The sequence below is a fragment of the Lepidochelys kempii genome, chromosome 1 (assembly GCF_965140265.1).
Source record: "Lepidochelys kempii isolate rLepKem1 chromosome 1, rLepKem1.hap2, whole genome shotgun sequence".
In the NCBI taxonomy this organism is placed as follows: domain Eukaryota; kingdom Metazoa; phylum Chordata; order Testudines; family Cheloniidae; genus Lepidochelys; species Lepidochelys kempii.
Window position 1 is genome coordinate 207304044 of NC_133256.1, and position 24628 is coordinate 207328671.

General features: G+C 42.4%; 1 protein-coding gene across 2 annotated transcripts in view; it reads right to left on the bottom strand.

The window, feature by feature from the left end:
* Positions 1 to 1130: 1130 nt before the first annotated feature.
* Positions 1131 to 24628, bottom strand: part of WARS2 (tryptophanyl tRNA synthetase 2, mitochondrial) — an 83271-nt gene continuing 59773 nt past the window's right edge. For both annotated transcript variants that reach the window (XM_073310402.1, XM_073310412.1), the window contains 4 exons: positions 11218 to 11298; positions 8043 to 8128; positions 4756 to 4874; positions 1131 to 3078 (listed from right to left, as the gene is read on the bottom strand). In XM_073310402.1, coding sequence (XP_073166503.1) covers positions 2630 to 3078; positions 4756 to 4874; positions 8043 to 8128; positions 11218 to 11298 — 735 coding nt within the window. In that variant the 3' untranslated portion in view covers positions 1131 to 2629. The remainder of the gene's footprint in view (positions 3079 to 4755; positions 4875 to 8042; positions 8129 to 11217; positions 11299 to 24628) is intronic.

The window sequence follows — 24628 nt, forward strand, 5'->3', positions numbered from 1 at the left end:
GTTCCACAGGTTAGCCATACATTCTGTAAAACAATTTTAAAAAAATCAGTTTTTAAGTTTGTTGTCTTTTACATTTCATTGGACACTTCTTGTTCTGATATTATAAGACAATGTATGAATGTAATCCACCTTCTCTTTATAATGTTTATTATATATACCTCTATCATGGCTCCCTCTTCTTTTCCTTGTAAAGAAGACAGTCCTAATCTTTTCAATCTCTTTGTCTCTCATTTTTATTCCTCACCTTTTGACCATCTTCTATTTCTGCTATAACTTTTTTAACCTGGGGCATCCAGAAATGAACAGTATATCTTTATCTTGAGTATTATCAATTTAGAGTGGTGTAACAATATTTTCAGTAGCACTTTCTATCCCAGGGATCGGCAACCTTTGGCCCGCAGCCCGCCAGGGTAAGCCTCCTGGTGGGCCGGGCCGGTTTGTTTACCTGCTGCGTCCACATGTTCAGCCGATCGCAGCTCCCACTGGCCGCGGTTTGCCACTCCAGGCCAATGGGGGCTGCAGGAAGCGGCGTGGGCCAAGGGATGTGCTGGCTGCCACTTCCCGCAGCCCCCATTGGCCTGGAGCAGCGAACCGCGGCCAGTGGGAGCTGCAATCAGCCAAACCTGCGGATGCAGCAGGTAAACAAACTGGCCTGGCATGTTATGGGGCTTACCCTGGTGGGCTGCGTGCCAAAGGTTGCCGATCCCTGTTCTACCCTATTCTTCATGAAACCTAACAATTGCTTTCTGGTCCACTGCTGGCCATTGAGCAGAGATTTTCAATGAGCTGTCCATGACACCCATGTCTTTCCCTGTGTGTTAATTTAGAAACCAGCAATGTGTATGAAAAGATGCAGTTAATCCTTCCAATGTACATTACCTTGCACTTGTTTTCTAACTGACATCCTTGTGTCCATTCATATACCTTCTCTAGTCTTGACTAGCTTTAGTAATGGTCTTACCTGAAAATTCTCATCCCATTGTCCTCTTTCTACAGATCCTTTATAATATAAACCCGGGTCTTAGCTTGGATGGTAGGGACATCCAATTGTGAATTTCTTGCTTTGCAATACACAGGAGCTAAAGGATTCTGAGTCAGTGAACACTCACCATTTCACTCCAACCAGTAAACAAATTCATCAGCTTTTTATTGGTCTGTATTACACAGAAAAAAGATCAGTTCATGATGATTCACGAGTATAAAGTTGCTCTAGTTTCTTGATATAACTTCCACCTTTCCCAACTCAGGAGAAAGAAACAGTGAAGACATGTTTCAGACACTTTTAAATTTGTGTTTTCCTCTTTGCAGTACCTGCCATGGTTGTGATATATAAACTTAGTTTAAGTTTTAATACAGTGGTTTCAAATGTGAAGCATCAACACACTGATGCAGCAAAATTCTCCGCAACAGTACAATAATTGCTTTTGCATTGCTTTAAACACTTCTCTGCCCTCTCCATTCCATTGCCTTTAGAATAGTTTATTCCTTTTTGCCAGTTTCTCCCTTTCCTTCTGCTCCTCAGCAGCAGCTCACTCATTCTAGGCTCTCTCACTGGGGCTTGGGAGGAATAAGATCTGTGGAGGCTGAGTGCAGCTCTCATTACTAGGCCTATTCATTTTGAGAAAAATGCTTTGATCATAACCATGGCTTTGTATTCAGCTAGTCACTTACACAAGCAGTTTTTGTTAATTTTACAGCCAGTTCTCTGGTTTCCCAGCCGAAAGTCATTTCCCTGCTGGACACAGATTCTATAATGAATCACGTAGTTGGTGCTGGACTGACAGTGCTGAAGCCTTTACTTCTCTACAGAATAGCTGCAAAATGGACAGCTGCAGAGCAAGCTTCTCAACACAGACAGTCCCCTGCCAATGTATCTTAGCCCTGACCTACTAAGATGACTTAGAAGTGAGAGGGGGTGTTCAGGATAGAGGGTACAGGTTCCATTCAGTCCATGAGTTCTTTACTGAGACTGCCAAAAAGAAGCCGAGTTTCAATGGTCATGGTGGTTTCTGTAATATGGACATTTATATATCAGGAAATGGACTAAGAGACCAACTCATTTCATACAGACTAGATGTCATTACCAAACTAGGCTGCATTTGAACTGGGGATTTAGAGGTGAAAGGCTCTCTTTCCTACTACCAATGTCCTGGGCATTCCGGGTCTCTGGTATGTATTTTTATTCTGGTTATCCAGAAGCACATTCTGCCATCACATTCAACATAGTGTAACTGTCCTTCTCTGTGGGGTTGTGTGTGTAATAGGGGAGGATTTTATGAAGCTTGTGACTTCCTCTCCTTCTGGAGTAATCAGGAATGCAGCAACTCTGTCATCCCAACGATCGTGGCTTCTATTTCAACTTTTTATGTTGCTCTATGAAAACAGGCAATTCATTTGGTCAGCTTCACTGTTCTGGTCTTGTGAGTTTCTTTGGAAATTGTGTGTCCGTCCTTTGGCCATCCAGAATGGCTCCCATTAGATGGTATCACAATCACATGAAAAAATCATCTCTGATTGTTCTTGTCTGATATTCCAGAACAAAGAAAATTCTCTCTCAGACTCTGAGATGGGAGATGATGAACAAGAGCTATCGCAGGAAATAAGAAAATTTGCAACTATTCAGTAGGTTCTATTGAAACCCCACTAATCTCCTTATTTCTTGATACACAAGGGAAGCTAGTTCTTTGGCTTTCTCTGCTCCAGCCTGTAAAACCTTCTCCAAGTGGGATTTGTCCTCCTGGAGCCTCTTAATTTCGTTCCCAATTGGCGCAAATTTCTGAATAACTGCCTCTGCCACTATCCCTTTGTAGTGTGCAGTGTCAAGACCAATACACTGGTGCACCACTTCCTTTATGCTGAGTCCTGTTACTGCAGCATGAATGGTCACCAGATTGGAGACACCAGGACGAGAGTCTGGGTCATAGGTTACCTCGGAGGTGAAGTCAGTCACAGCCTTGCGGAATTTCAGAACTATCTCCTCTGGACTGTCTGTGATATTGAGTGTGCCTAATTTCTGAGGGTCTGACTTGGACATCTTGGCTGTTGGATCCCTGAGAGACTTTATCTTCTTCGTTGTACCTAAAAAGACAAACAGATCATGGTTGTCTATTCATGCTTATTTGGCACTTTTCTTAGGAGAGTACTACAGCCTATAGCAGGTTGCCCTGGCTGCTTGCCTTGCTTTAACAATTACTTTCTCAAGCATTACAAAATACACCTCATCCTTAATCTTCATTCTCTCCCACCAAAAGCACCCCAGCCATTCTCCTTTCTCCCCATAATCACCCAAAGAACCTGAACCTAGTTCCCCTTTCTCCCCATTTACCTACTGCTTCTGGGATGATTCCAGCCTGCTATGGCTCTATGCTGATTTCCCTACCAATCCACCTCCTCCTCTAGGTACCTGGTATTGGCGAGGCGAGTAACCCAGGGAGCACAAACTAGAAGTGTGTGAGGGATCCCGTAACAGTGGGAAGCTGGATCAGATCACACTCCAGGGTCCCAAAATGACCAGCCTCCTCACCATGAGAAGCTGCCCCACACAAGAAGCCCCTGAAACTCTCCTAGAGCTCCTTAGAAATTGCTCCCTCCCAGGTGTTATCTACCCAAAAACTAGGCAGGGGGAAAACATTTTGCTTAGATTTTGGCAGGGTGATAGGTGCCTTAGAAATAACTGAGACACATGCACGCATGCAAGACAGGATACCAGTACTATAAAGCACGTGGCAACATTCATCTAGTTACACCACTCCATTAATTCACAGTCTCTTCCCATTGTTACTATTATACACAAAATGCAGTGTGAGCCATTGAGCTAATGACTAGAATCACATAGCACAGAATCACTGTTGCATAGACATCACAGTATTGGTGCTCAAACTGCTCACAAGACACTGCACCAAGGTTTGTAACACCCTGTATTCTCATGGGTGACCTCTCATTTTTAACTGGGGCTTTAAAGTGGAAAGAGGGCTACTAATGATACTCTGGCAGTGTAATCTTTTCTAAGGGGAGAACTCCCTGCCCCTGGGGGTGCACATTCCTCTAGATTATGAACTAATGCAAAGATACCACACTTTTTCTGTACTCAGCTGCTCATGTTTCCCACCACATGTGCCATTTGCTCTACAGAAAGATTCAGAAATTTTTCATGGCCTCGTAATGCGAAAAATGGCTGAACACATTTTCCTCAAAATCTCCTAAGCTTTAGGCTGTGACCAAGAATGGAAAGTTTAGCGCCAATGAAGAGCCTTCTTGAAATTTACAAGCATATGTCAAAGCACCTAGTGAACTTTTGGGTGCTATGGTAATGAAGGTAATAAAACAGAAACTGCTTTGCAACTTCAATTACAGCATTTACTACTAGCAAACACTATCGCGTTATGCTGGTTGGTGGTCTCTTATTCAACGCCCTAATGGGCATCACAAATTGCTCCTTAATTGGCACCATCAAACATGCTCTCTCCTCATGAGAGGCCCATGCCTGCACGAACAGACAGGGGCTGCAACCAAGCAGGATTGAAAGGCAGTAGCAGAGCATTGTGGGGGGCCCCAGGACTGGAATAGCAGATACTGTACACATTCCTTTCTGGGGGTTTTCAAAGCCCCATATTCATTCTTTTCTATTAATCTACTTTGCCATCAGTTTGCCCCCTTTCCAGTTGTTCCCACATAGATTCACCCTACCTGTAAGTCAACCTCAACCCTTAATAACTCACTGCAATCTAGTATTTAACCACACCTCTCCCTACTCACTTAAAATGGCTTTGGGCACAGGAAAGAAGTTTCCATATTTCTTGTTAAAGTGCTGTGCTATATCTCGAGCCAGTTCCAGGTGCAGGACTTGATCTTCTCCAACAGGAACATGTGTTGACCTTTTAATAAAAGACAGATACAGGAAACTCAGCAAAATTCTCTAGTTCTATTGAAATGTTACCTGAGACTGTCACGGCTCCTGCCATAGTTGAGGGCCAGATGGAGCCAAATGTTCAATCACAGCTAACTCGCTCTCCTCTGGGTGAACAAGATTCCAGACGGATCCTGTCTAATACGGTTCTGCTGTGTCTGATGGGATGAAATGCAGAATCAGCAGCAAAAGAACAGCCTTTTACCAAAGTTTGAATGTAAATGGGAAATATACCAGAAAAAGTAACAATATTGGCACGTACACTTGTGTTCTGCAAGCATCTACCACTTTCCATAAGATTTCTACTACCCACTGTCTTCTATTCATTCATGGATTTTAAGGATAGAAGGGACCGTTAGATCATCTAGTCTGATTTCTTGTATAACATAGGTCATGCAAATTTATCCAGTTACTACTGTGTTGAAGTCCAATAACTTGTGTTTGGCTAATGCATATCTTCCAGAATGGCATCCAGTCTTGATTTGAAGACTTTAAGGGATGGAGAATCCATCACTTTCCCTTGTGTTTTTTTCCAATGATTAATTGCCCTCACTGTTAACCTGTGATTTTTTAGGTGAGATATAGACTTGAAATCATGTCCTCTTTTGTTTATTAAAGCTTCCACTGCACTTTTAAAGAGTTGGTGTATGATAAACCAAGTCCTGGCCAAATTCTAATTTAATTCAAATTCTGCGTCTCTAAATACCCAGACAATTTCAATTCAATATGGTATTCTTTACTTCTGATCCTAAATTACAGGGGGTCAATCTCTTCACCCCTCTACCCACCAAAGAGTAAGCAAGACAAGCTAAAAACTATTACAGTAGCCCATAGTAAATCACAGTGTCTTACAACACAGAAAAAACAGTTACCTTAATCAATACACTTAAGCAGGCCAAAAGGAACATTTCCATATGCCAAAATGGTACCAGAATCACAAAGTTATCCGACTAGCCTGAAAACATATTGTGTTTCTATAAACACCTCAGCATGACTCTTTCTTTCTTATGTTAGTTTTCTTGCGGTCTTTGCTCCTGCTTCTCACATGCTATTTATTTACCTTCTATTAATTAACTTTTTTTTCTTCTTCCTAATCCTCTTTTTTCTCCAAGGTCACTTCAGTTGGTTTTATTTCTCCCTCACTTCCTTCTCCTAATTCATTTATTTTGTTTGTGGTATTTTATTTGCTGAATCTTTTCTGCCACTTTTATGAGTTCTTATTTCTGCAGTTAGTTTTGCTTTGTACCATTTCAGCGTCTGCTTTTCCTGCTCTTCCTTCTACGACTGCTGCTCCTTTCCTAATTATCCATTTTCTCTTGCCTCTTGTCCCATTTCCTATCCCTTTTAATATAAAAGAGCTCTCTTGTTAAATATATATCTTTTAATATATGTGCTCTCTCTCTCTCTGACACCTCCTTATTTTGTCATCTGTTTCCAGTCAGCCAGCACTTAATATGCAAAAGTTGAGCTAAAATGAGCTGGAAGTACAAATCAAAAGTACAGAATCTTACTACATAGAGATGGAAAAGATCTAGGTAGTTCAGTCCATCCCAGGGCCCAGTGCAGAATGGTTTCTGACAGTGAAGTTGCCAGTGTTTTGTTTATTAAAATTACTTTAATTGATGGGGCTTCTATTATTCCCCTTGGGGAACTATTCAACAATCAAACAGATCTCAGTTAAGAATTTTTTTCTAATATTCAAATTACATTTTCCCTCTACTTTTACCCCTATATTCCTAATTATGATATATATAAACTAGCAATATCATCCCTAAGTCTTTTGACATGACTGTTTCCCCTCCCATTGACTCTATGCTTTGGATTATTTTACCCAAGATATATTTTTCCAGGTAGAAGACTTGTTATTCCCGCCTATTCTATATTCCCAAACCCTCCATGCCCTTTTGTATCATTTCTCTGTCTTCCCAGAAGTTGATGAACCCACACAACTCAATATAATCTGCAAACATAATGTACTATTTACTCTGTCTTTGAGATTCATTAATTAAGATTTTACATATTACCCGACTTAACTATGCTTCATTCACAGATGCAACCTTCCTCCACATTACCAGCTCTTGATCTCAGCCTCATCAGACAGCCTAGGAACTAATAAAGGGCTAATAGGTCAGCCATGTATGGGGAGAACGGGAGCGTGGAGTGGAACCATCAAGCTGCTGGAGTGGAGTGGTGTAAGCATGGAGTCAGGCTGCTAGCACTGGGTAGGTGGGCAGGGAAAAGAAGAGCGATTAGGTTTACAAGAGACGTGCGGGAAGAACCAGGAAAAAAAGAAAGAGTAACTGAAAGAAGGATATTGTCTACATTTCTTCAGTATAGGAAACGTCCCCTCAAGGATGTAAAAAAGTTAAAATGTGGGGGAAAAAAAAAAGAGACTTCACAGTTTCCCAATTTGCAGAAGACTTCTTCAAACACTGTGCCATATCGCTACACGACATCCTGATGGTGCCAGTCATTACACCTCAGGTCAAAGCTGGGACCTCTGCTAATCTTACATCAAAGATAATTGACTAGTATAGAACTATGCTTCTGTAATGGGTCTCAACTTTCTCATGGAGGCAACACATGAGGTTTGGCTACCCCTTTGTGCAGAAAACTCTTCACCCATTGACACAGCATAATCTACACCAGAACCTGAAAAAAATGTAAGTGAATTTAATAGTGGTGTAAAGTGCCCAACTGAAAGGTCTGGACACTAAATCTCTCTAGCTTCATAGCAGGTCCATCATGGGAAGTAACAACATGATTCAGCCCTGACCTTGAGGATCCACAACTAGTTTAATCTCTGTGGCCCATTCAGTCAATCAATCCAATGCAACTGCTGAATGGGTCAATTGGTGTTAGTTTTATTGGTGATTTTAGGGACATGCACTAAATTGTTCTGAGGTGACCAACTCTTCTTAGACAATACCATCCAATGGTTTTCCAGTGGCCTGATATTTAATCACTATCAACCTGAGCAAGATTTTAATCAGTGACTGAAAGATGAAAGTGTGCCATCCATTCCCAGTCCTCTCAGCTATTCACGCCCCTTGATATTTAACATGTTGACCCATAGAACTTTAGTCTTACAGCAGTTGAACAGACGTTGCCTGTGGGCTCACATTCTGTCTCTTACTTGTACAGCAGAATATCTGCAGCTTGAAGCACAGGGTATGTGAATAGACCAACGGTTCCTTCAGAATTCTGGCTGGCATTCTTTACCTGTTTGCAAAAGAAAGACATACGGAAATCATCCATTTGGCTGATGTTAACATCTGATTTTGATTTTTTTTGTTGTAAGTTTTACTTACTGAGTCCGTTTCGTTCACTGACTGTCATTCTAGCAAAGAAGCAAGCCTAACAGAATTTGTGCTTTTTCAATGTCCAGTGCTACTTACTGCTCATGGCTCAGTTATTTTCTAGAGATATTTATAGATCTTGTCTCATAATATTATTCTATTACTTTATTAGGGAGAGATATTAGATGTGTGGGACGGTAACTGCCAAACTCACTCCTCTTTTTGTTGTTTGTTAGAAGACTGGTATGCAGCACTTGTTTTTATCCAAAGTCCTGATACCCTCCAGATTAACCCACCTTTTTGTAAATAATTATCAGAGGTTCAGAAGTTCAGTACCTAATTCCTTTAACACCCTAGATGCATATCATCTGGACCAGCTGGTCTATAGATGTTCAAGTATCTAGTTTCCTGCTTTTTGTTTTAACTGTAGCTACATTTAAAAAAATCCTTAAAATCTGTCCAGACTTCTTTATATTTTCCTGTATCTTTTTACTCTCCCCGTCATCCAGATCACACTGTCTTGTCTCCATCTCCAGGCTCTTAAATATGGGGGGCCTGATGCCAAGCACCTGCAGCTCCTATTTGTGGGTTTTAAAAGTCCAACCACTTATACTTAGATGTCTAAATATCGCTTTACAAGTCTAACTTGAGAAACACAGGTTTGAAAAGCTTGGCTTTAATCTAAGTTTTGCATTAACACTATTTGTTGCATTTAAATTTGAATGGGTTTATTTAATTAAGAAGAAAAAACAGGAAGGGAAAAAAAACACCCAAAAACATCTGGAGGTATTTAGCCCTCTCCAGTTGTGAACTCTGCAAACCAAATTGCTCTGGATTTTTTTTCTTCTCATTGTTTGTCTCTCTTCTGACTCCTTGTAAAACCGTCTTTCGGGTTCGGGGCCCCTTGCCACACCCCAGTACCACCACAGGGGCAGCCCAGTCCAGGCCCCAGCCTCTTAGCCCTTGCAGTGGACCCCACCACCCCGTCCTTGTAGGCCTTCTTACTTTGTTTATGGGTGACGAAAAGCAAAAGTTCAAACTCAACAGAGAAGCCCCTTTTGTCAGGTCAGTGACACCACCTTACTTCAGGGTTGCCCAGAAAGCAGGTTTACTGGAGTCCTTCCAGCCAGGTAGCCCAATCACTCTCTCCCTGCCAGGCTTGCCTCTGGGGCTCACTGGACTCTTCCCAGAGAGGTGGTGATATCTAAACAGTCAAATAAGGCCTCTCTGACCCTCCTATAGTCCTGGGCTGTTGCCAAATCAAGTTCATGGCATTCAGCTTGAGCCGGTCCTGACAGATGGCACCAATAACATGGTCCAGTGCTCTGAGGACCACACCACAGCAGATGCCACCAGCTCAAAAGGAGTGAGAAATGCCTTGGGGGTCACTGGTGGTGCCCATCTTAGACAGCTTTCTCAGGGATGGGTGTTGAGCTGGGAGGCCCAGGGTTAGTGGTCACCACAGCCCTAGGTGACCCTAGAGGTCGGAGAACTGACAGCATCTGTTGCTCCAGGTTCTGTTGTTGCTGTTGGCATGTGGCTAATTCCCTGTCAGCTATTGCTGCTGCTGCCCCAGCTGTTGCTGGATTGCAAGCTGTTGAAGCAGCTGCTGCTGCTGTTTTTGTTGCAGGATGGCCTGGTGCTGCTGGTTTTCTGTGACCCATTTTAACAGCCATTCCAGATCCATTACAAAGTTGTTTCTGTCAGGATTTTCTCAGCCTCAAACCTCTTTTCTCCTTTTTCCCACTCCCTGCTCCCTTTTCCTCTCCCTTTCAGCAGAGCTGACCAAGTGCCCGCATTCTCCACCACTTTTAAGAGATTCTTTCTGGGGCACTTCTCTAGCTCGGTCGGGGCCCCTTGCCATGCCCAGTGACCACCACAGGGTCAGCCCAGTCAAGACCACCGCCTCTAAGCCCTTGCAGTGGGCCCCACCCTTGCGGAGTTCAAAGTCAACAAAGAAGCCCTTCCAGGGGTCCAAAAGAAAAAAAGGTCAGTGGCACCACCTTATTTCAGAGATGCCTGGGTAGGAGCTTTACTGGAGTCCTTTGGGCTAGATAGCCCAATCATGCTCTCCCTGCCAGGCTTGCTTCTGGGGCTCACTGGACTCTTTCCAGAGCTGGGGGTCTCTGGCATGGTGGAGGTTCCTCCTGCTGCTTCAGGAGACTCTCCAGCCGCTTCATTCTCAGGGCTTCCCCCTTGCTGATTGCAGCTTCCTCTTTTGAATGCCTTCCACCCTACCATGCATGGTTGGAAGGGCCAGAGAGGTGGGGCTACCTTAGCGCTGAACCTCCCTAGCCCCTTCCCTGTCAGCGTGGGGTTTACACATCCCAGCACACTTCTGATTTCTCTTCTTGTTAAATAAAGAAAACCCACGGAAATTAAATGCAAAAAACAGTTGATGTAATACTAAGAAATTAAGCACATATGTCATGAATGGCAAAAGGGAAGATTTTTCAAAACATCAACTCAGCCACAGTCATCTTTAGTTATGTTTATTTCTGTATCCCTTTTAAAATGTAAACCTTAATATATCCCATACCATACAACACACAGAATGGCCAACTAATGTTGCAGAAGACTTACTTATGGAATTTCCTTACTTGTGACTGCTTGATTTTTTAGCCTTAATGTTGTGCTGTACTCATTGCATTTTATTATGTTATGAGGCTTGAAATAAGAACTTTAAGCATTTTGATAAATGATTAAAAATACCAGTCTATAATTGAAAACCTTCTTTAACTGCCTCTGTATTCTCTACTTTTACCGGTATGCTACTTTGTAACCTCCCAGAGCAGCAGCCTCACTGACTCACAATATACAGTTATGTCTCCTATAGTAATAGCATTGTATGGGGTTGTTTTCTTTCCTCTTCCTGAAGTGACTCCATCACCTTTTAGTAAGAATGACTGGCCCAGTGTTTATGGTCCACAGGCAACAGAAAGGACAATACTGTTTTTATTAAATTCCCTTAAATCTCCTTTTAGTTTAATATGCTGATCATATAAACCTTACCTTCCACTGGGGAAAGCTTTGTATACGTGGCATACTAGTTAAGCACCCAAGAATCCAACCGAGTTCTGCATGTTCAGGCACCTAAAAAAAAAAAAAGCCATAAGAAATCAGAATAGATTTAATGTATTTTCACCTGCACACATCATGTCTAGAGAAAGTACAGCCAGTAAAGGCTATCAAACCAAAGATTAGTAAGATTAGTTTATTTTTGGCTAACATTTTTTCAGTGAGTTTAGTGCTGGTGAGAAGTAACAGAGAGCCCTAGTGACTGAAGAACCTATATTGATCCATAGTACAAGTACAGCTCCTGCAACAGCAGTACAAGCTTTCCCACCCTACCTGGTCAGTCTGCCCTAACTGACCAAGAAAGAAAACTGCAGAGATGAGACGGGTGTTTAATTTTCATGTTCATTCAGATCTTGGCCTTTATGCTGAGAATGCCAAGTACCTTGAGGCAGTGGGCTAGGGGTTACAGCACAGGACTGTTAGTCAGATCCCCTTGCTTCTAGTCCTAGCTCCAACATTAATTTGATGTGGGAGTCAAAAACCTCTCTGTGCTTCAGTTGTCCTGTCTGTAAAATGGGGACACCTAGACCTCTTAAGTATTCTGGATTTTGTGGAATGTTCTACATTTTGGGTTAATCAGCCTGCCTGTTCTGCAGCACCAAAGGCAGGAGATGTTTTGCAAATGAAAGAGGAAGACTGACTCAAAATATCCATTGACTTAGGGAAGGATGCATAGGGCAGATAGCCAGGATGCCAAATCTAATGTGGGAGATTGCAACCACCAAAATGCCTTCAGGAAATGAAATGATTAACACATTTTAGCATTTGTAAGACTAGATTAGATTATTTTAAAATATGTTTTAGATTTTTTTTCCTTCCTAATGGTGTCATTCACTACAGGGCAGAGTTAAGGTTGTTTGGTGCCCTCGTATTTCTACACCTTAATATGTTAGGATTCCTGTTAAAGTTTAACCTTAATTCTGAATTTCCTGGGTTTACAATGCATGTTTTGGAAATAATTACATCGCTTTATTAAAAAAAACCCCACCATGAATCACTGATGTGTACTCTCAATCTTAACTCCATTTTAACTGTTTTTGTCTGGAGGTAATTTATGAGGTATAATGTGCAACAAAACAAGGGTCCACTTCTGGTCACTTGCCACACATTTCAGTTGCCTCTGTCACATGCTGGCAGGTATGGGTTCAGAGGTATGATAATACCTAGGACAGAGGGGTTGAGAAACTTAATGCTTGTGTTTCGATCTGAGAGCTCAGATAAAAAGCTTTAAAAAGTGCTTATTAACAACAAGTGGGACAATTACTAATATCATCTGCAGAAATCATTTTGGTGTTGTATGTAGACTTGGAAAAGGACCGATTCCATAAGTGACTAAATTTAATATAATTAAATAGCCCTAAGATTGTAATTACTTTTGGTCACTGATGATATGGTCCACAGCTGAACTGATGACCTGAGGTGAATAGCTCAGGAACTGATTACAATGACATGAAGCCTCCCAGACCCTCTCTTTTTTGATTCCCTCATGTTCATTTGCCGGCCTGGCTTTAGTACACAAGGCAAAGTGTGACAAGATGGCACCAAATGTGTCCTCTATGCAATGTAAACCGAGCTGGATGGAACTGACTTAACCTATGCCTATTTCATTTAGGAGGAATCACCATCTGGTACAAAACAATTTATCGTTTCTTCCTTCTAGTCACAAACTAAGAGGGGATGTTGTTCTGCAGCATTGCTGTTGACAAGGCCTCTCTTTCAAAGCTACAGATTTCACTATATGCCTCTGTCATGCCTCCCTCCCACAACCAAGGCTGCATATGCCCATTGTGCCAGTTGCTTTGACATCCCATGTGTTACCGGAACACTGAGCTGTCAGCCATTCTGCAGCCCTGGCTCTAAGCAGCGAGTTAATTCACTTCTAGCCCCCAAAGCCAGATTCACATGAAGCACGGTCCATTATTAACAAAGTGATAAGAGCACATGCTAATGTAAAGAAAAGCTGCCAGGGAGGGAGCACAAAGAAGCATGGAAGAAACAAAGAAAAACAATCACACAGGGTAAAATAAATAAAAAGCTTGTTAACTCATTGCCCCAATGGAATTTAATTCATTTAAAATTCTGCAGGAAGTCCTTCTCTATGCTGCTAAACAAGGGACTGTGGAGTTAATTCATATAATAGAAAGAAATAGGCAAAAGTAAAAAAGACATGCCCCATCTCTCTGTCACTCAATTTTCAATAGCTTTGAATAAACTTTCGTAACATTTATCATGCTAATATTAATGAAGAGCAAAACCTTCGAAAAACAAACAGCTCCTTCCACAAAGGGCAATAGCTTCAAAAAAACTCTTTGATGAAGGTCCTGTTCTTTCTGAAAGAAGTAACTGAAATGCTGAGGATCCTATCTGAAAACCTGGGAAACTAATACACAAAAACATAGTGTTGTGTATCAGTTAAGGCTGTTCTATACATAACACTTCACATAAAAATCTAGGGCTTAAAGCAATTAAAAAAAGCAACTAAAAATTAATCCTGATTAATCGCACTGCTAAACAATAATAGAATACCATCTATTTAAATATTTTTGGATGTTATCTACATTTTCAAATATATTGATTTCAATTACAACACAGATTGTACAGTGCTCACTTTATATTTATTTTTTATTACAAATATTTGCACTGTAAAAAACAAAAATAGTATTTTTCAATTCATTTAATAAAAGTACTGTAGTGCAATTGCTTTATCATGAAAGCTGAACTTACAAATGTAGAATTATGTTAAAAAAAATAATTGCATTCAAAAATAAAACAATGTAAAACTTTAGAGCCTACAAGTCCACTCAGTCCTACTTCTCGTTCAGCCAATCGCTCAAACAAGTTTGTTTACATTTGCAGGAGACAATGCTGCCCACTTCTTGTTTACAATGTCACTTGAAAGCGAGAACAAGAGTTCACATGGCACTGTTGTAGCTGGCGTCTCAAGATATTTACTTGCCAGATGCGCTAAAGATTCATATGTCCCTTCATGCTTCAACCACCATTCCAGAGGACATGTGTCCATGCTGATGATGGGTTCTGCTCGATAACAATCCAAAGCAGTGCGGACCGACTCATGTTCATTTTAATAATCTGAGTCAGATGCCACCAGCAGAAAGTCGATTTTCTTTTTTGGTGGTTCGGGTTCTGTAGCTTCCACATTGGAGTGTTACTCTTTTAAGAGTTCTGAAAGCATGCTCCACACCTCGTCCCTCTCAGATTTTGGAAGGCACTTCAGATTCTTAAACCTTGGGTCAAGTGCTGTACCTATCTTTAGAAATCTCACATTGGTACCTTCTTTCCGTTTTGTCAAATCTGAAGTGAAAGTGTTCTTAAAACGAACAACAGGGTCATCATCCGAGACTGCTATAACATGAAATACATGGCAGAATGTGGGTAAAACAGAGCAGGAGACATACAAATTCTCCCCTAAGGAGTTCAGTCACAAATTTAATTAACACATTTTTTTTTAATGAGCGTCATCAGCATGGAAGCATGTCCTCTGGAATGGTGGCCGAAGCATGAAGGGGTATACAAATGTTTAGCATATCTGGCACATAAATACCTTGCAATGTTGGCTGCAAAAGTGCCATGCGAAGGCCTGTTCTCATAAAATCATAGAATATCAGGGTTGGAAGGGACCTCAGGAGGTCATCTAGTCCAACCCCCTGCCCAGAGCAGGACCAATCCCAACTAAATCATCCCAGCCAGGGCTTTGTCAAGCCTGACCTTAAAAACTTCTAAGGAAGGAGATTCTACCACCTCCCTACGTAACGCATTCCAGTGTTTCACCACCCTCCTCGTGAAAACGTTTTTCCTAATATCCAACCTAAACCTCCCCCACTGCAACTTGAGACCATTACTCCTTCTCCTGTCCTCTTCTACCACTGAGAATAGTCTAGAACCATCCTCTCTGAAACCACCTCTCAGGTAGTTGAAAGCAGCTATCAAATCCCCCCTCATTCTTCTCTTCTGCAGACTAAACAATCCCAGTTCCCTCAACCTCTCCTCATAAGTCATGTGTTCCAGACCCCTAATCATTTTTGTTGCCCTTTGCTGGATTCTCTCCAATTTATCCACATCCTTCTTGTAGTGTGGGGCCCAAAACTGGACACAGTACTCCAGATGAGGCCTCACCAATGTCGAATAGAGGGGGACGATCACGTCCCTCGATCTGCTTGCTATGCCCCTACTTATACATCCCAAAATGCCATTGGCCTTCTTGGCAACAAGGGCACACTGCTGACTCATATCCAGCTTCTCGTCCACTGTCACCCCTAGGTCCTTTTCCGCAGAACTGCTGCCTAGCCATTCGGTCCCTAGTCTGTAGCTGTGCATTGGGTTCTTCCGTCCTAAGTGCAGGACCCTGCACTTATCCTTATTGAACCTCATCAGATTTCTTTTGGCCCAATCCTCTAATTTGTCTAGGTCCCTCTGTATCCTATCCCTGCCCTCCAGCGTATCTACCACTCCTCCCAGTTTAGTATCATCCGCAAATTTGCTGAGAGTGCAATCCACACCATCCTCCAGATCATTTATGAAGATATTGAACAAAACCGGCCCCACGACCGACCCCTGGGGCACTCCACTTGATACCGGCTGCCAACTAGACATGGAGCCATTGATCACTACCCGTTGAGCCCGACAATCTAGCCAACTTTCTACCCACCTTATAGTGCATTCATCCAGCCCATACTTCTTTAACTTGCTGACAAGAATACTGTGGGAGACTGTCAAAAGCTTTGCTAAAGTCAAGAAACAATACATCCACTGCTTTCCCTTCATCCACAGAACCAGTAATCTCATCATAGAAGGTGATTAGATTAGTCAAGCATGACCTTCCCTTGGTGAATCCATGCTGACTGTTCCTGATCACTTTCCTCTCATGTAAGTGCTTCAGGATTGATTCTTTGAGGACCTGCTCCATGATTTTTCCGGGAACTGAGGTGAGGCTGACTGGCCTGTAGTTCCCAGGATCCTCCTTCTTCTCCTTTTTTAAAGATTGGCACTACATTAGCCCTTTTCCAGTCATCCGGGACTTCCCCCATTCGCCACGAGTTTTCAAAGGTAATGGCCAATGGCTCTGCAATCACAGCCGCCAATTCCTTTAGCACTCTCGGATGCAACTCGTCTGGCCCCATGGACTTGTGCACGTCCAGCTTTTCTAAATAGTCCCTAACCACCTCTTTCTCCACAGAGGGCTGGCTATCTATTCCCCATGTTGTGATGCCCAGCGCAGCAGTCTGGGAGCTGACCTTGTGAATCTCACATTGGTACCTTGTGACCTCAGATGACATTGTAAACAAGAAGCGGGCAGCATTATCTCCCGTAAATGTAAACAAACCTGTTTGTCTTAGCGATGGGCTGAACAAGAAGTAGGACTGAGTGGACCTGTAGGCTCTAAAGTTTTACATTGTTTTGTTTTTGAATGCAGTTATGTAACAAAAAATAATCTATATCTGTAAACTGCACTTTCACGATAAAGAGATTGCACTAAAATACTAGTATGACGTGAATTGAAAAATACTATTTCTTTTATCATTTTTACAGTGCAAATATTTGTAATAAAAATAATAATATAAAGTAAGCATTGTCTACTTTGTATTCTGTCTTGTAATTGAAATCAAGATACCTGAAAATATAGAAAAACATCCAAAAATATTTAATAAATTTCAATTGGAATTTTATTAACAGTGCGATTAAAACTACGTGTAATTGCAATTAATTTTTAAATCATGATTAATTTTTTTCAGTTAATCACATGAGTTAACTGCGATTAATCGACAACCCTAATAAAATAAAATGACATGGAAAGTTAAGTCTATCATCTGCTTAAGAGAATGTACCACAACCTTAACTCTGCCCCACCTTGGATGTCAGATTTCCAGCACTACCTTCTCCGAACACTTGAGTGTATGCAACCTTACAGAACTGCAGAAAAGGGATGGTGTAGGGACTGAGGGAGTATGGCCTGTTTGTGGTGGAGATAAGATTGTGAATTTGGGGAGGAGGTGATGGAAGGTTGGCATCCCATTCTCTGTCACATCATCACCTGACCTGAGCTACTGACAAGACCCTGTCTATAACTGTAACAGTTAGAAAATTTTAATTACACTGTCCTTTCACTTTGCTCCTGACCATTGACTATCAATCTTGGCTCTACCTCCCAGTTCTGACTCTGTCAAGGTTCCTTCCCCCCTCTGAACTCTAGAGTACAGATGTGGGGACCTGCATGAGAACCCCCTAAGCTTATTTTTACCAGCTTAGGTTAAAACTTCCCCAAGGTACAAACTATTTTACCTTTTGCCCTTGGACTTTTTTGCTGCCACCACCAAGCGTCTAACAAATATATATAACAGGGAAAGAGCCCGCTTGGAAATGTCTTTCCCCCCAAAATCCTCCCAAACCCTACACCCCCTTTCCTGGGGAAGGCTTGATAAAAATCCTCACCAATTCGCATAGGTGAACACAGACCCAAACCCTTGGATCTCAAGAACAATGAAAAAAGCAATCAGGTTCTTAAAAGAAGAATTTTAACAGAAGAAAAAGTAAAAGAATCACCTCTGTAAAATCAGGATGGTAAATACCTTACAGGGTAATCAGATTCAAAACATAGAGAATCCCTCTAGGCAAAACCTTAAGTTACAAAAAGACACAAAAACAGGAATATACAGTTCATTCACCACAACTTATTTTATCAGCCATTTAAACAAAACAGAATCTAATGCATATCTAGCTAGATTACTTACTAAGTTCTAAGACTCCATTCCTTTCTGTTCCCGGCAAAAGCATCACACAGACAGACAGAACCTTTGTTTCCCCGCCCCCCTCCAGCTTTGAAAGTATCTTGTCTCCTTGTTGGTCACTGTGGTCAGGTGCCAGCGAGGTTATCCTAGCTTCTTAACCCTTTACAGGTGAAAGGGTTTTTCCTCTGGCCAGGAGGGATTTTAAAGGTGTTTACCCTTCCCTTTATATTTATGACAGACTCAAACTCTGGCTCAATCCTTTGCTCTGGCATTTGGTATCTAACCCCAGCTCCAATCCTCAGCGTTGATTCCCGGTCCTGACTCTGGCTCAGCTCCCTGGCTCTGGTACTTAGCAGTTGACCCCAAGTCTCCCACGCACTTCTGTTCTCTGACCTGGATACCTGCTCTGCCCACTAGGCCAGACTGCCCACATCCTGGTTCCTGACATTTTACATACATGAAACAGACAGAAAAAGCACATGTCTCATCTGCCTCTAGGAGCCAATCCACATAGAGGACAACAGCCTAATACTGCTACCAGTTATTCCATCAGTTCAAAGTGATATACATCTGTGCTGGTGATAGAGAGGTTCCTTGCCAGTAGCTGGCGTTCTTCAAGTGTACTGCACCTGCATATTTGCTATGGAATCTTTCTAGAGAGTAGTGTGTATTGGGGTCAACTGCCTCTCTCTACCCTTCCCTTGTGGAGGATTCAGAAGTTATTAAAGGGGCAACCAAAGACCCTAACCACCTTTCAGCTCCTTCCCTAATTTTGGAATTATTTACCTTAGACTCTGAAGTGGTGAGGGTGAGGTGAAGAGTGAATATGCAGAGGCAGTGCATTCAAAGACCAACAGTTAGTTTTAAGTAGCCTCTTTCCTTAGGGTGGCTTCCACATATTCCCACCTGTGGGAGATTAGTGAGCAGTACCCTTCCCCCCACGACCCTGGAACATGGGCTGAGTTCTAAGTGAACAAGGACTCAGAATTGCCAAAGTGAGCATCAGCTCTGGATGGCAAGTCAAGAGATATCAGAAGGGACCACAGTTTTGTTCTCCCAGATCAGAATGCAAGGGACAACATTTTATTTAGTTTATTTTTTTGGTGCTTTAAGTACATATAGAGCTTCAAGTAACAGCTTTTCAAATTCTATGAAGACAGGAGCCTACATGGATGTCTCTTTGGATTAGTTGAATATTTTTGATATATCCAGGTGAATAAACATCTGACAAGTCTTAAGCATGGGTGTAAAAAAGATTGCAGAAATAGGCTGGTTAGCAGAAAAGGAGAGGACTTGAGACTGGAAATGGGGATGAGAACACTGATCATATCACACTTATCATATGGACTACTGTTTATAGAGGACTGGCCATTAGGCTGGTATCTCGAAGTCTAGCATGTAGCTACACCTATGAGGAACATCGTCTTCCCTCCAGCAAACTCCAACAAAACAGACAAGAGCTTGGTGAAACAAGACTCTAACCCCAAATCAAAAGAAATATATGCACTAGAGAGAACACTCCCAGGACAGCTAAGTGAGTATGTCTCCCTTGTGGTATTCACAGTACAAACAAATGTGCTGCTGTAAAATAAATCCTGTAAAAAGATTCCTTGGACACAGGCGTGAAGGACAAAGCAATTATCTCCAGAAATCTTAGTAGTGCACAGTGCAGCCTTTCTGCAAAGTATGGTGTTGCAAGTGTGTGAGCACTACTAACCTAAGCACGTGAGGGTGGAAACTGAAATCATCACCCAGAAAGCTTGATAGAACTCAAAACACGGTTCTGAATGTTCAAAGTGTAATAAACAGCAACGTTAAAAGCAAGAGATTTGTTTGGTCAAAGATTGCTGCTTTTTGATAAGAACCATTAAACTTCCAACAAACTCTCTCATCAAGCCTGTTGGCAATCCAGAAGTCCAGATGTCAGTCTGAGAAGATGCAGGGGCAGAAGATCCAGTACATGGTAAAGTAATGCTAACAACAGATTGCAGATTAGTCTTCAAACATCCTACAAGACCTGGTTATGGCTGCTAACAACATCTTGGTTCCATCCCAAATGATCTGCAGACAGATTTCCTGAACCAATGGAAATCAGAGGGAACGCATAGAATTCCTGATTCCAGTCCAAAAAAAGAGACTCTGCCAATGACAATGGGTCTTGTTCGACTTTGAAACAGAACTGGAGACAATAGATGTTCACCTTGGTAATAAAGAGACCTGGTTGGGTCTCCACTTGCATAACACATAAATATCAGCCAGAGGTAAGACATTTATGCTGTTGTATGAAAACTGGTAAAAGAATTTGCCAGGGTATAGGTAAGTTCTGATCAAAAGAGAGAAAGATTCACGAGCTAAACAAACAGATTTCAACTCCAAACCTGTATGTGGAGCTTTTATCTCTTGCAGAATCCATAAATCTCAAAAGGGCTGGGAAACAAGGTGAACATCCCATCTAGAAATATTACTGCAGATTGTAAGAAAGGAGGGAAGAGAATTCCTTAATAAGCACGTTATCTTCACCTTCAGTTTTTTGAATGACTTGATACATAAATAGCTCAGGTGTAAGTATCAAGATTCCTTCTGTAATCAGTCTCATGGAGCTACATGAAAAACTTTTTCACTAAGAGGGTGGTGAAACACTGGAATGCGTTACCTAGGGAGGTGGTAGAATCTCCTTCCTTAGAGGTTTTTAAGGTCAGGCTTGACAAAGCCCAGGCTGGGATGATTTAACTGGGAATTGGTCCTGCTTTGAGCAGGGGGTTGGACTAGATGACCTTCTGGGGTCCCTTCCAACCCTGATATTCTATGATTCTATGATACAGGCATAGCCTGAGTATGCACCCATTTATGCTGTTATGGAACCTGTCTGTGGACCCAAGTCTAGATGAGTGCCCTGTTGATTGACAAAGATCAAGTCAAGATAGCAGGGTTCTCTCTCTCTCATTTATGTGCTGCTTTTAAAGAAAAGCATTTAATAGATACTTTCAATGAGGTGGACTGGTATAGCAGGCTCTGGTGTTTGTCCTGTGAAGAGGTGATACAATGTCAATGTCACCTTATAAGTACAGGTTTCAGAGTAACAGCCGTGTTAGTCTGTATTCACAAAAAGAAAAGGAGTACTTGTGGCACCTTAGAGACTAACCAATTTATTTGAGCATAAGCTTCCGTGAGCTACAGCTCACTTGCATCCGATGAAGTGAGCTGTAGCTCACGAAAGCTTATGCTCAAATAAATTGGTTAGTCTCTAAGGTGCCACAAGTACACCTTATAAGTAGCAATTTTCATGTACTGTGTGTTCAAGGAATAGCACTAACAATTCTAAGCAAATTATGTTTCATAGATTCATAGATATTTAGGTCAGAAGGGACCATTATGATCATCTAGTCTGACCCCCTGCACAACGCAGGCCACAGAATTTCACTCACCACTCCTGCAAAAAACTTCACACCTATAAAAAGGGAAGAAGGAAGATCCTGGGAACTACAGGCCAGTCAGCCTCACCTCAGTCCCTGGAAAAATCATGGAGCAGGTCCTCAAAGAATCAATCCTGAAGCACTTGCATGAGAGGAAAGTGATCAGGAACAGCCAGCATGGATTCACCAAGGGAAGGTCATGCCTGACTAATCTAATCGCCTTTTATGATGAGATTACTGGTTCTGTGGATGAAGGGAAAGCAGTGGATGTATTGTTTCTTGACTTTAGCAAAGCTTTTGACACGGTCTCCCATAGTATTCTTGTCAGCAAGTTAAGGAAGTATGGGCTGGATGAATGCACTATAAGGTGGGTAGAAAGCTGGCTAAATTGTCGGGCTCAATGGGTAGTGATCAATGGCTCCATGTCTAGTTGGCAGCCGGTATCAAGTGGAGTGCCCCAAGGGTCGGTCCTGGGGCCAGTTTTATTCAATATCTTCATAAATGATCTGGAGGATGGTGTGGATTGCACTCTCAGCAAATTTGCGGATGATACTAAACTGGGAGGAGTGGTAGATACGCTGGAGGGGAGGGATAGGATACAGAAGGACCTAGACCAATTGGAAGATTGGGCCAAAAGGAATCTGATGAGGTTCAATAAGGATAAGTGCAGGGTCCTGTACTTAGGACGGAAGAACCCAATGCACAGCTACAGACTAGGGACCGAATGGCTAGGCAGCAGTTCTGCAGAAAAGGACCTAGGGGTGACAGTGGACGAGAAGCTGGATATGAGTCAGCAGTGTGCCCTTGTTGCCAAGAAGGCCAATGGCATTTTGGGATGTATAAGTAGGGGCATAGCGAGCAGATCGAGGGACGTGATCGTTCCCCTCTATTCGACATTGGTGAGGCCTCATCTGGAGTACTGTGTCCAGTTTTGGGCCCCACACTTCAAGAAGGATGTGGATAAATTGGAGAGAGTCCAGCGAAGGGCAACAAAAATGATTAGGGGACTGGAACACATGAGTTATGAGGAGAGGCTGAGGGAGCTGGGATTGTTTAGCCTGCAGAAGAGAAGAATGAGGGGGGATTTGATAGCTGCTTTCAACTACCTGAAAGGGGGTTCCAAAGAGGATGGCTCTAGACTGTTCTCAATGGTAGCAGATGACAGAACGAGGAGTAATGGTCTCAAGTTGCAGTGGGGGAGGTTTAGATTGGATATTAGGAAAAACTTTTTCACTAAGAGGGTGGTGAAACACTGGAATGCGTTACCTAGGGAGGTGGTAGAATCTCCTTCCTTAGAGGTTTTTAAGGTCAGGCTTGACAAAGCCCTGGCTGGGATGATTTAACTGGGAATTGGTCCTGCTTTGAGCAGGGGGTTGGACTAGATGACCTTCCGGGGTCCCTTCCAACCCTGATATTCTATGATTCTATATCTGTGCTATTGAAGTCCTCAAATCATAGTTTAAAGACTTCAAGGAGCAGAGAATCCTCCAGCAAGTGACCCGTGCCAGCAAGTGACCCGTGCCCCATGCTACAGAGGAAGGTGAAAAACCTCCAGGGCCTCTTCCAATCTGCCCTGGAGGAAAATTCCTTCCTGACCCCAAATATGGCGATCTTAAACTCAGCTGAGAATCCCAGATTTATAAGTTAAATTCTTTCCCACTGGGCATGGTTACTTACATAAGCAGTCAGGTTCAGGTAAATTTAAAAGTATGTAAGAACATTTCTGAGGCATGTGCACCTGAAATAGATTGTTTGCTAAACCCAAACCGAGAATGTAAGTCCAAGCTCTTCCTGGCACTGCTATAAGAATAGGTTCCAGAACAAAAGCACTGGAGATCTGGCACTGGAGGGCCCAATCTGATCATAAAGACCTTCTGTGCCAAAGCAGGAGGGGATGCCAAGATTTCCTTTAAAAAATTTCTTTAACATTGTTATTCACTCAAAGACTTGGAAATGTCAATGCACACTTGCTTGTCAAGTTGGTCCAGTAAAAGATATTACCTCACCCACTTTCTCTAGTATCCGGGGACTGACATGGCTATAACAACACTGCATACATAAAAAAGACATGCAGATCCAGTAATCCAACATTAGTAGATAAGAAGTGGACTCCAGGAGTCAGAAATAAAGCACTGATACAGGTGTTGGGAACCTAGATGTCTCCAGGTAATCACAGCCTTGGATGTTTTCAAAGTCATTTTCAGAGCCCATACGTGGCACAGAATGGAGACTCAGGCACTGAAGCTACCTCAGCCCAGGCCTGGGAACAGGTTTCCAAGGTTTCAGTGCTGAGGGTGTCTTAGCACTCAAGGGCGCCTCAGATAGGGAACCCAGCTGAAGGGTTTAGGAGCCAATGAAGGCCATTTCGGGTTGTATGCAGAACCCCAGCATGGTATGTGAACAGTTCTTCTGGTTTCCCCTGGAAGGACTCCCACAAAAGGAATTCCTACAGTTTCAGCTGACTATTCTTGCAAGCTCTGGGTGTAAGCCCTCAGTAGACATCACCTATCAGTAATGCCTACTTGAGACTAGGCATCTGACTATGGAAAGGCTCTATGACAGTAGAGCCAGATTTAGGGGTGTTGATGAAGTAGGGCTCAAAGGATCAGGAGACTACGGTGCCACCTAGATAAACAGAGTCAATTTCACTCAGCACCAGACTCAGTCTACTGAGTTAAGTTTTGGGGCTTGTGAGCCACTTATACTAAATATAGAACATCACAGTATGTGATTCACTCTGAACCTGTGGTTCTGGAGCCTCACCACCAATCTGCTAAGCAGCATTGATGGAATAAAAAAAGGTGCGGGACCTTTGGCATCACACTCATCTGACCTTGACAAATCAGGAACCTTGGTAATACTGACATACAATCTAATACTCTCCTAATAAATGTCACTTCAGAGACTTTCAGCATTGGACCCAGTTGACCTGAGCACCAGAGCCCTGAGTACTGCAGACATGGGACAAACAACAACTTTGACTGGTGGCTTATCCAAGCTAATGGTGCTGAATCTTTGCCAGCTATGTTGGTTCAGATGAATCCATGGATCCTATTGTCACCTGAGCTGGGTACCTGACTTCAACTAAGGTCGACCTTAGTGCCAGTTACAGTGACCCATAAACTGGAACCAGGCCACTTCATTAAGTAGGTCACCAGGTCATGATTTTAGATCCTAAGCACTGAACTC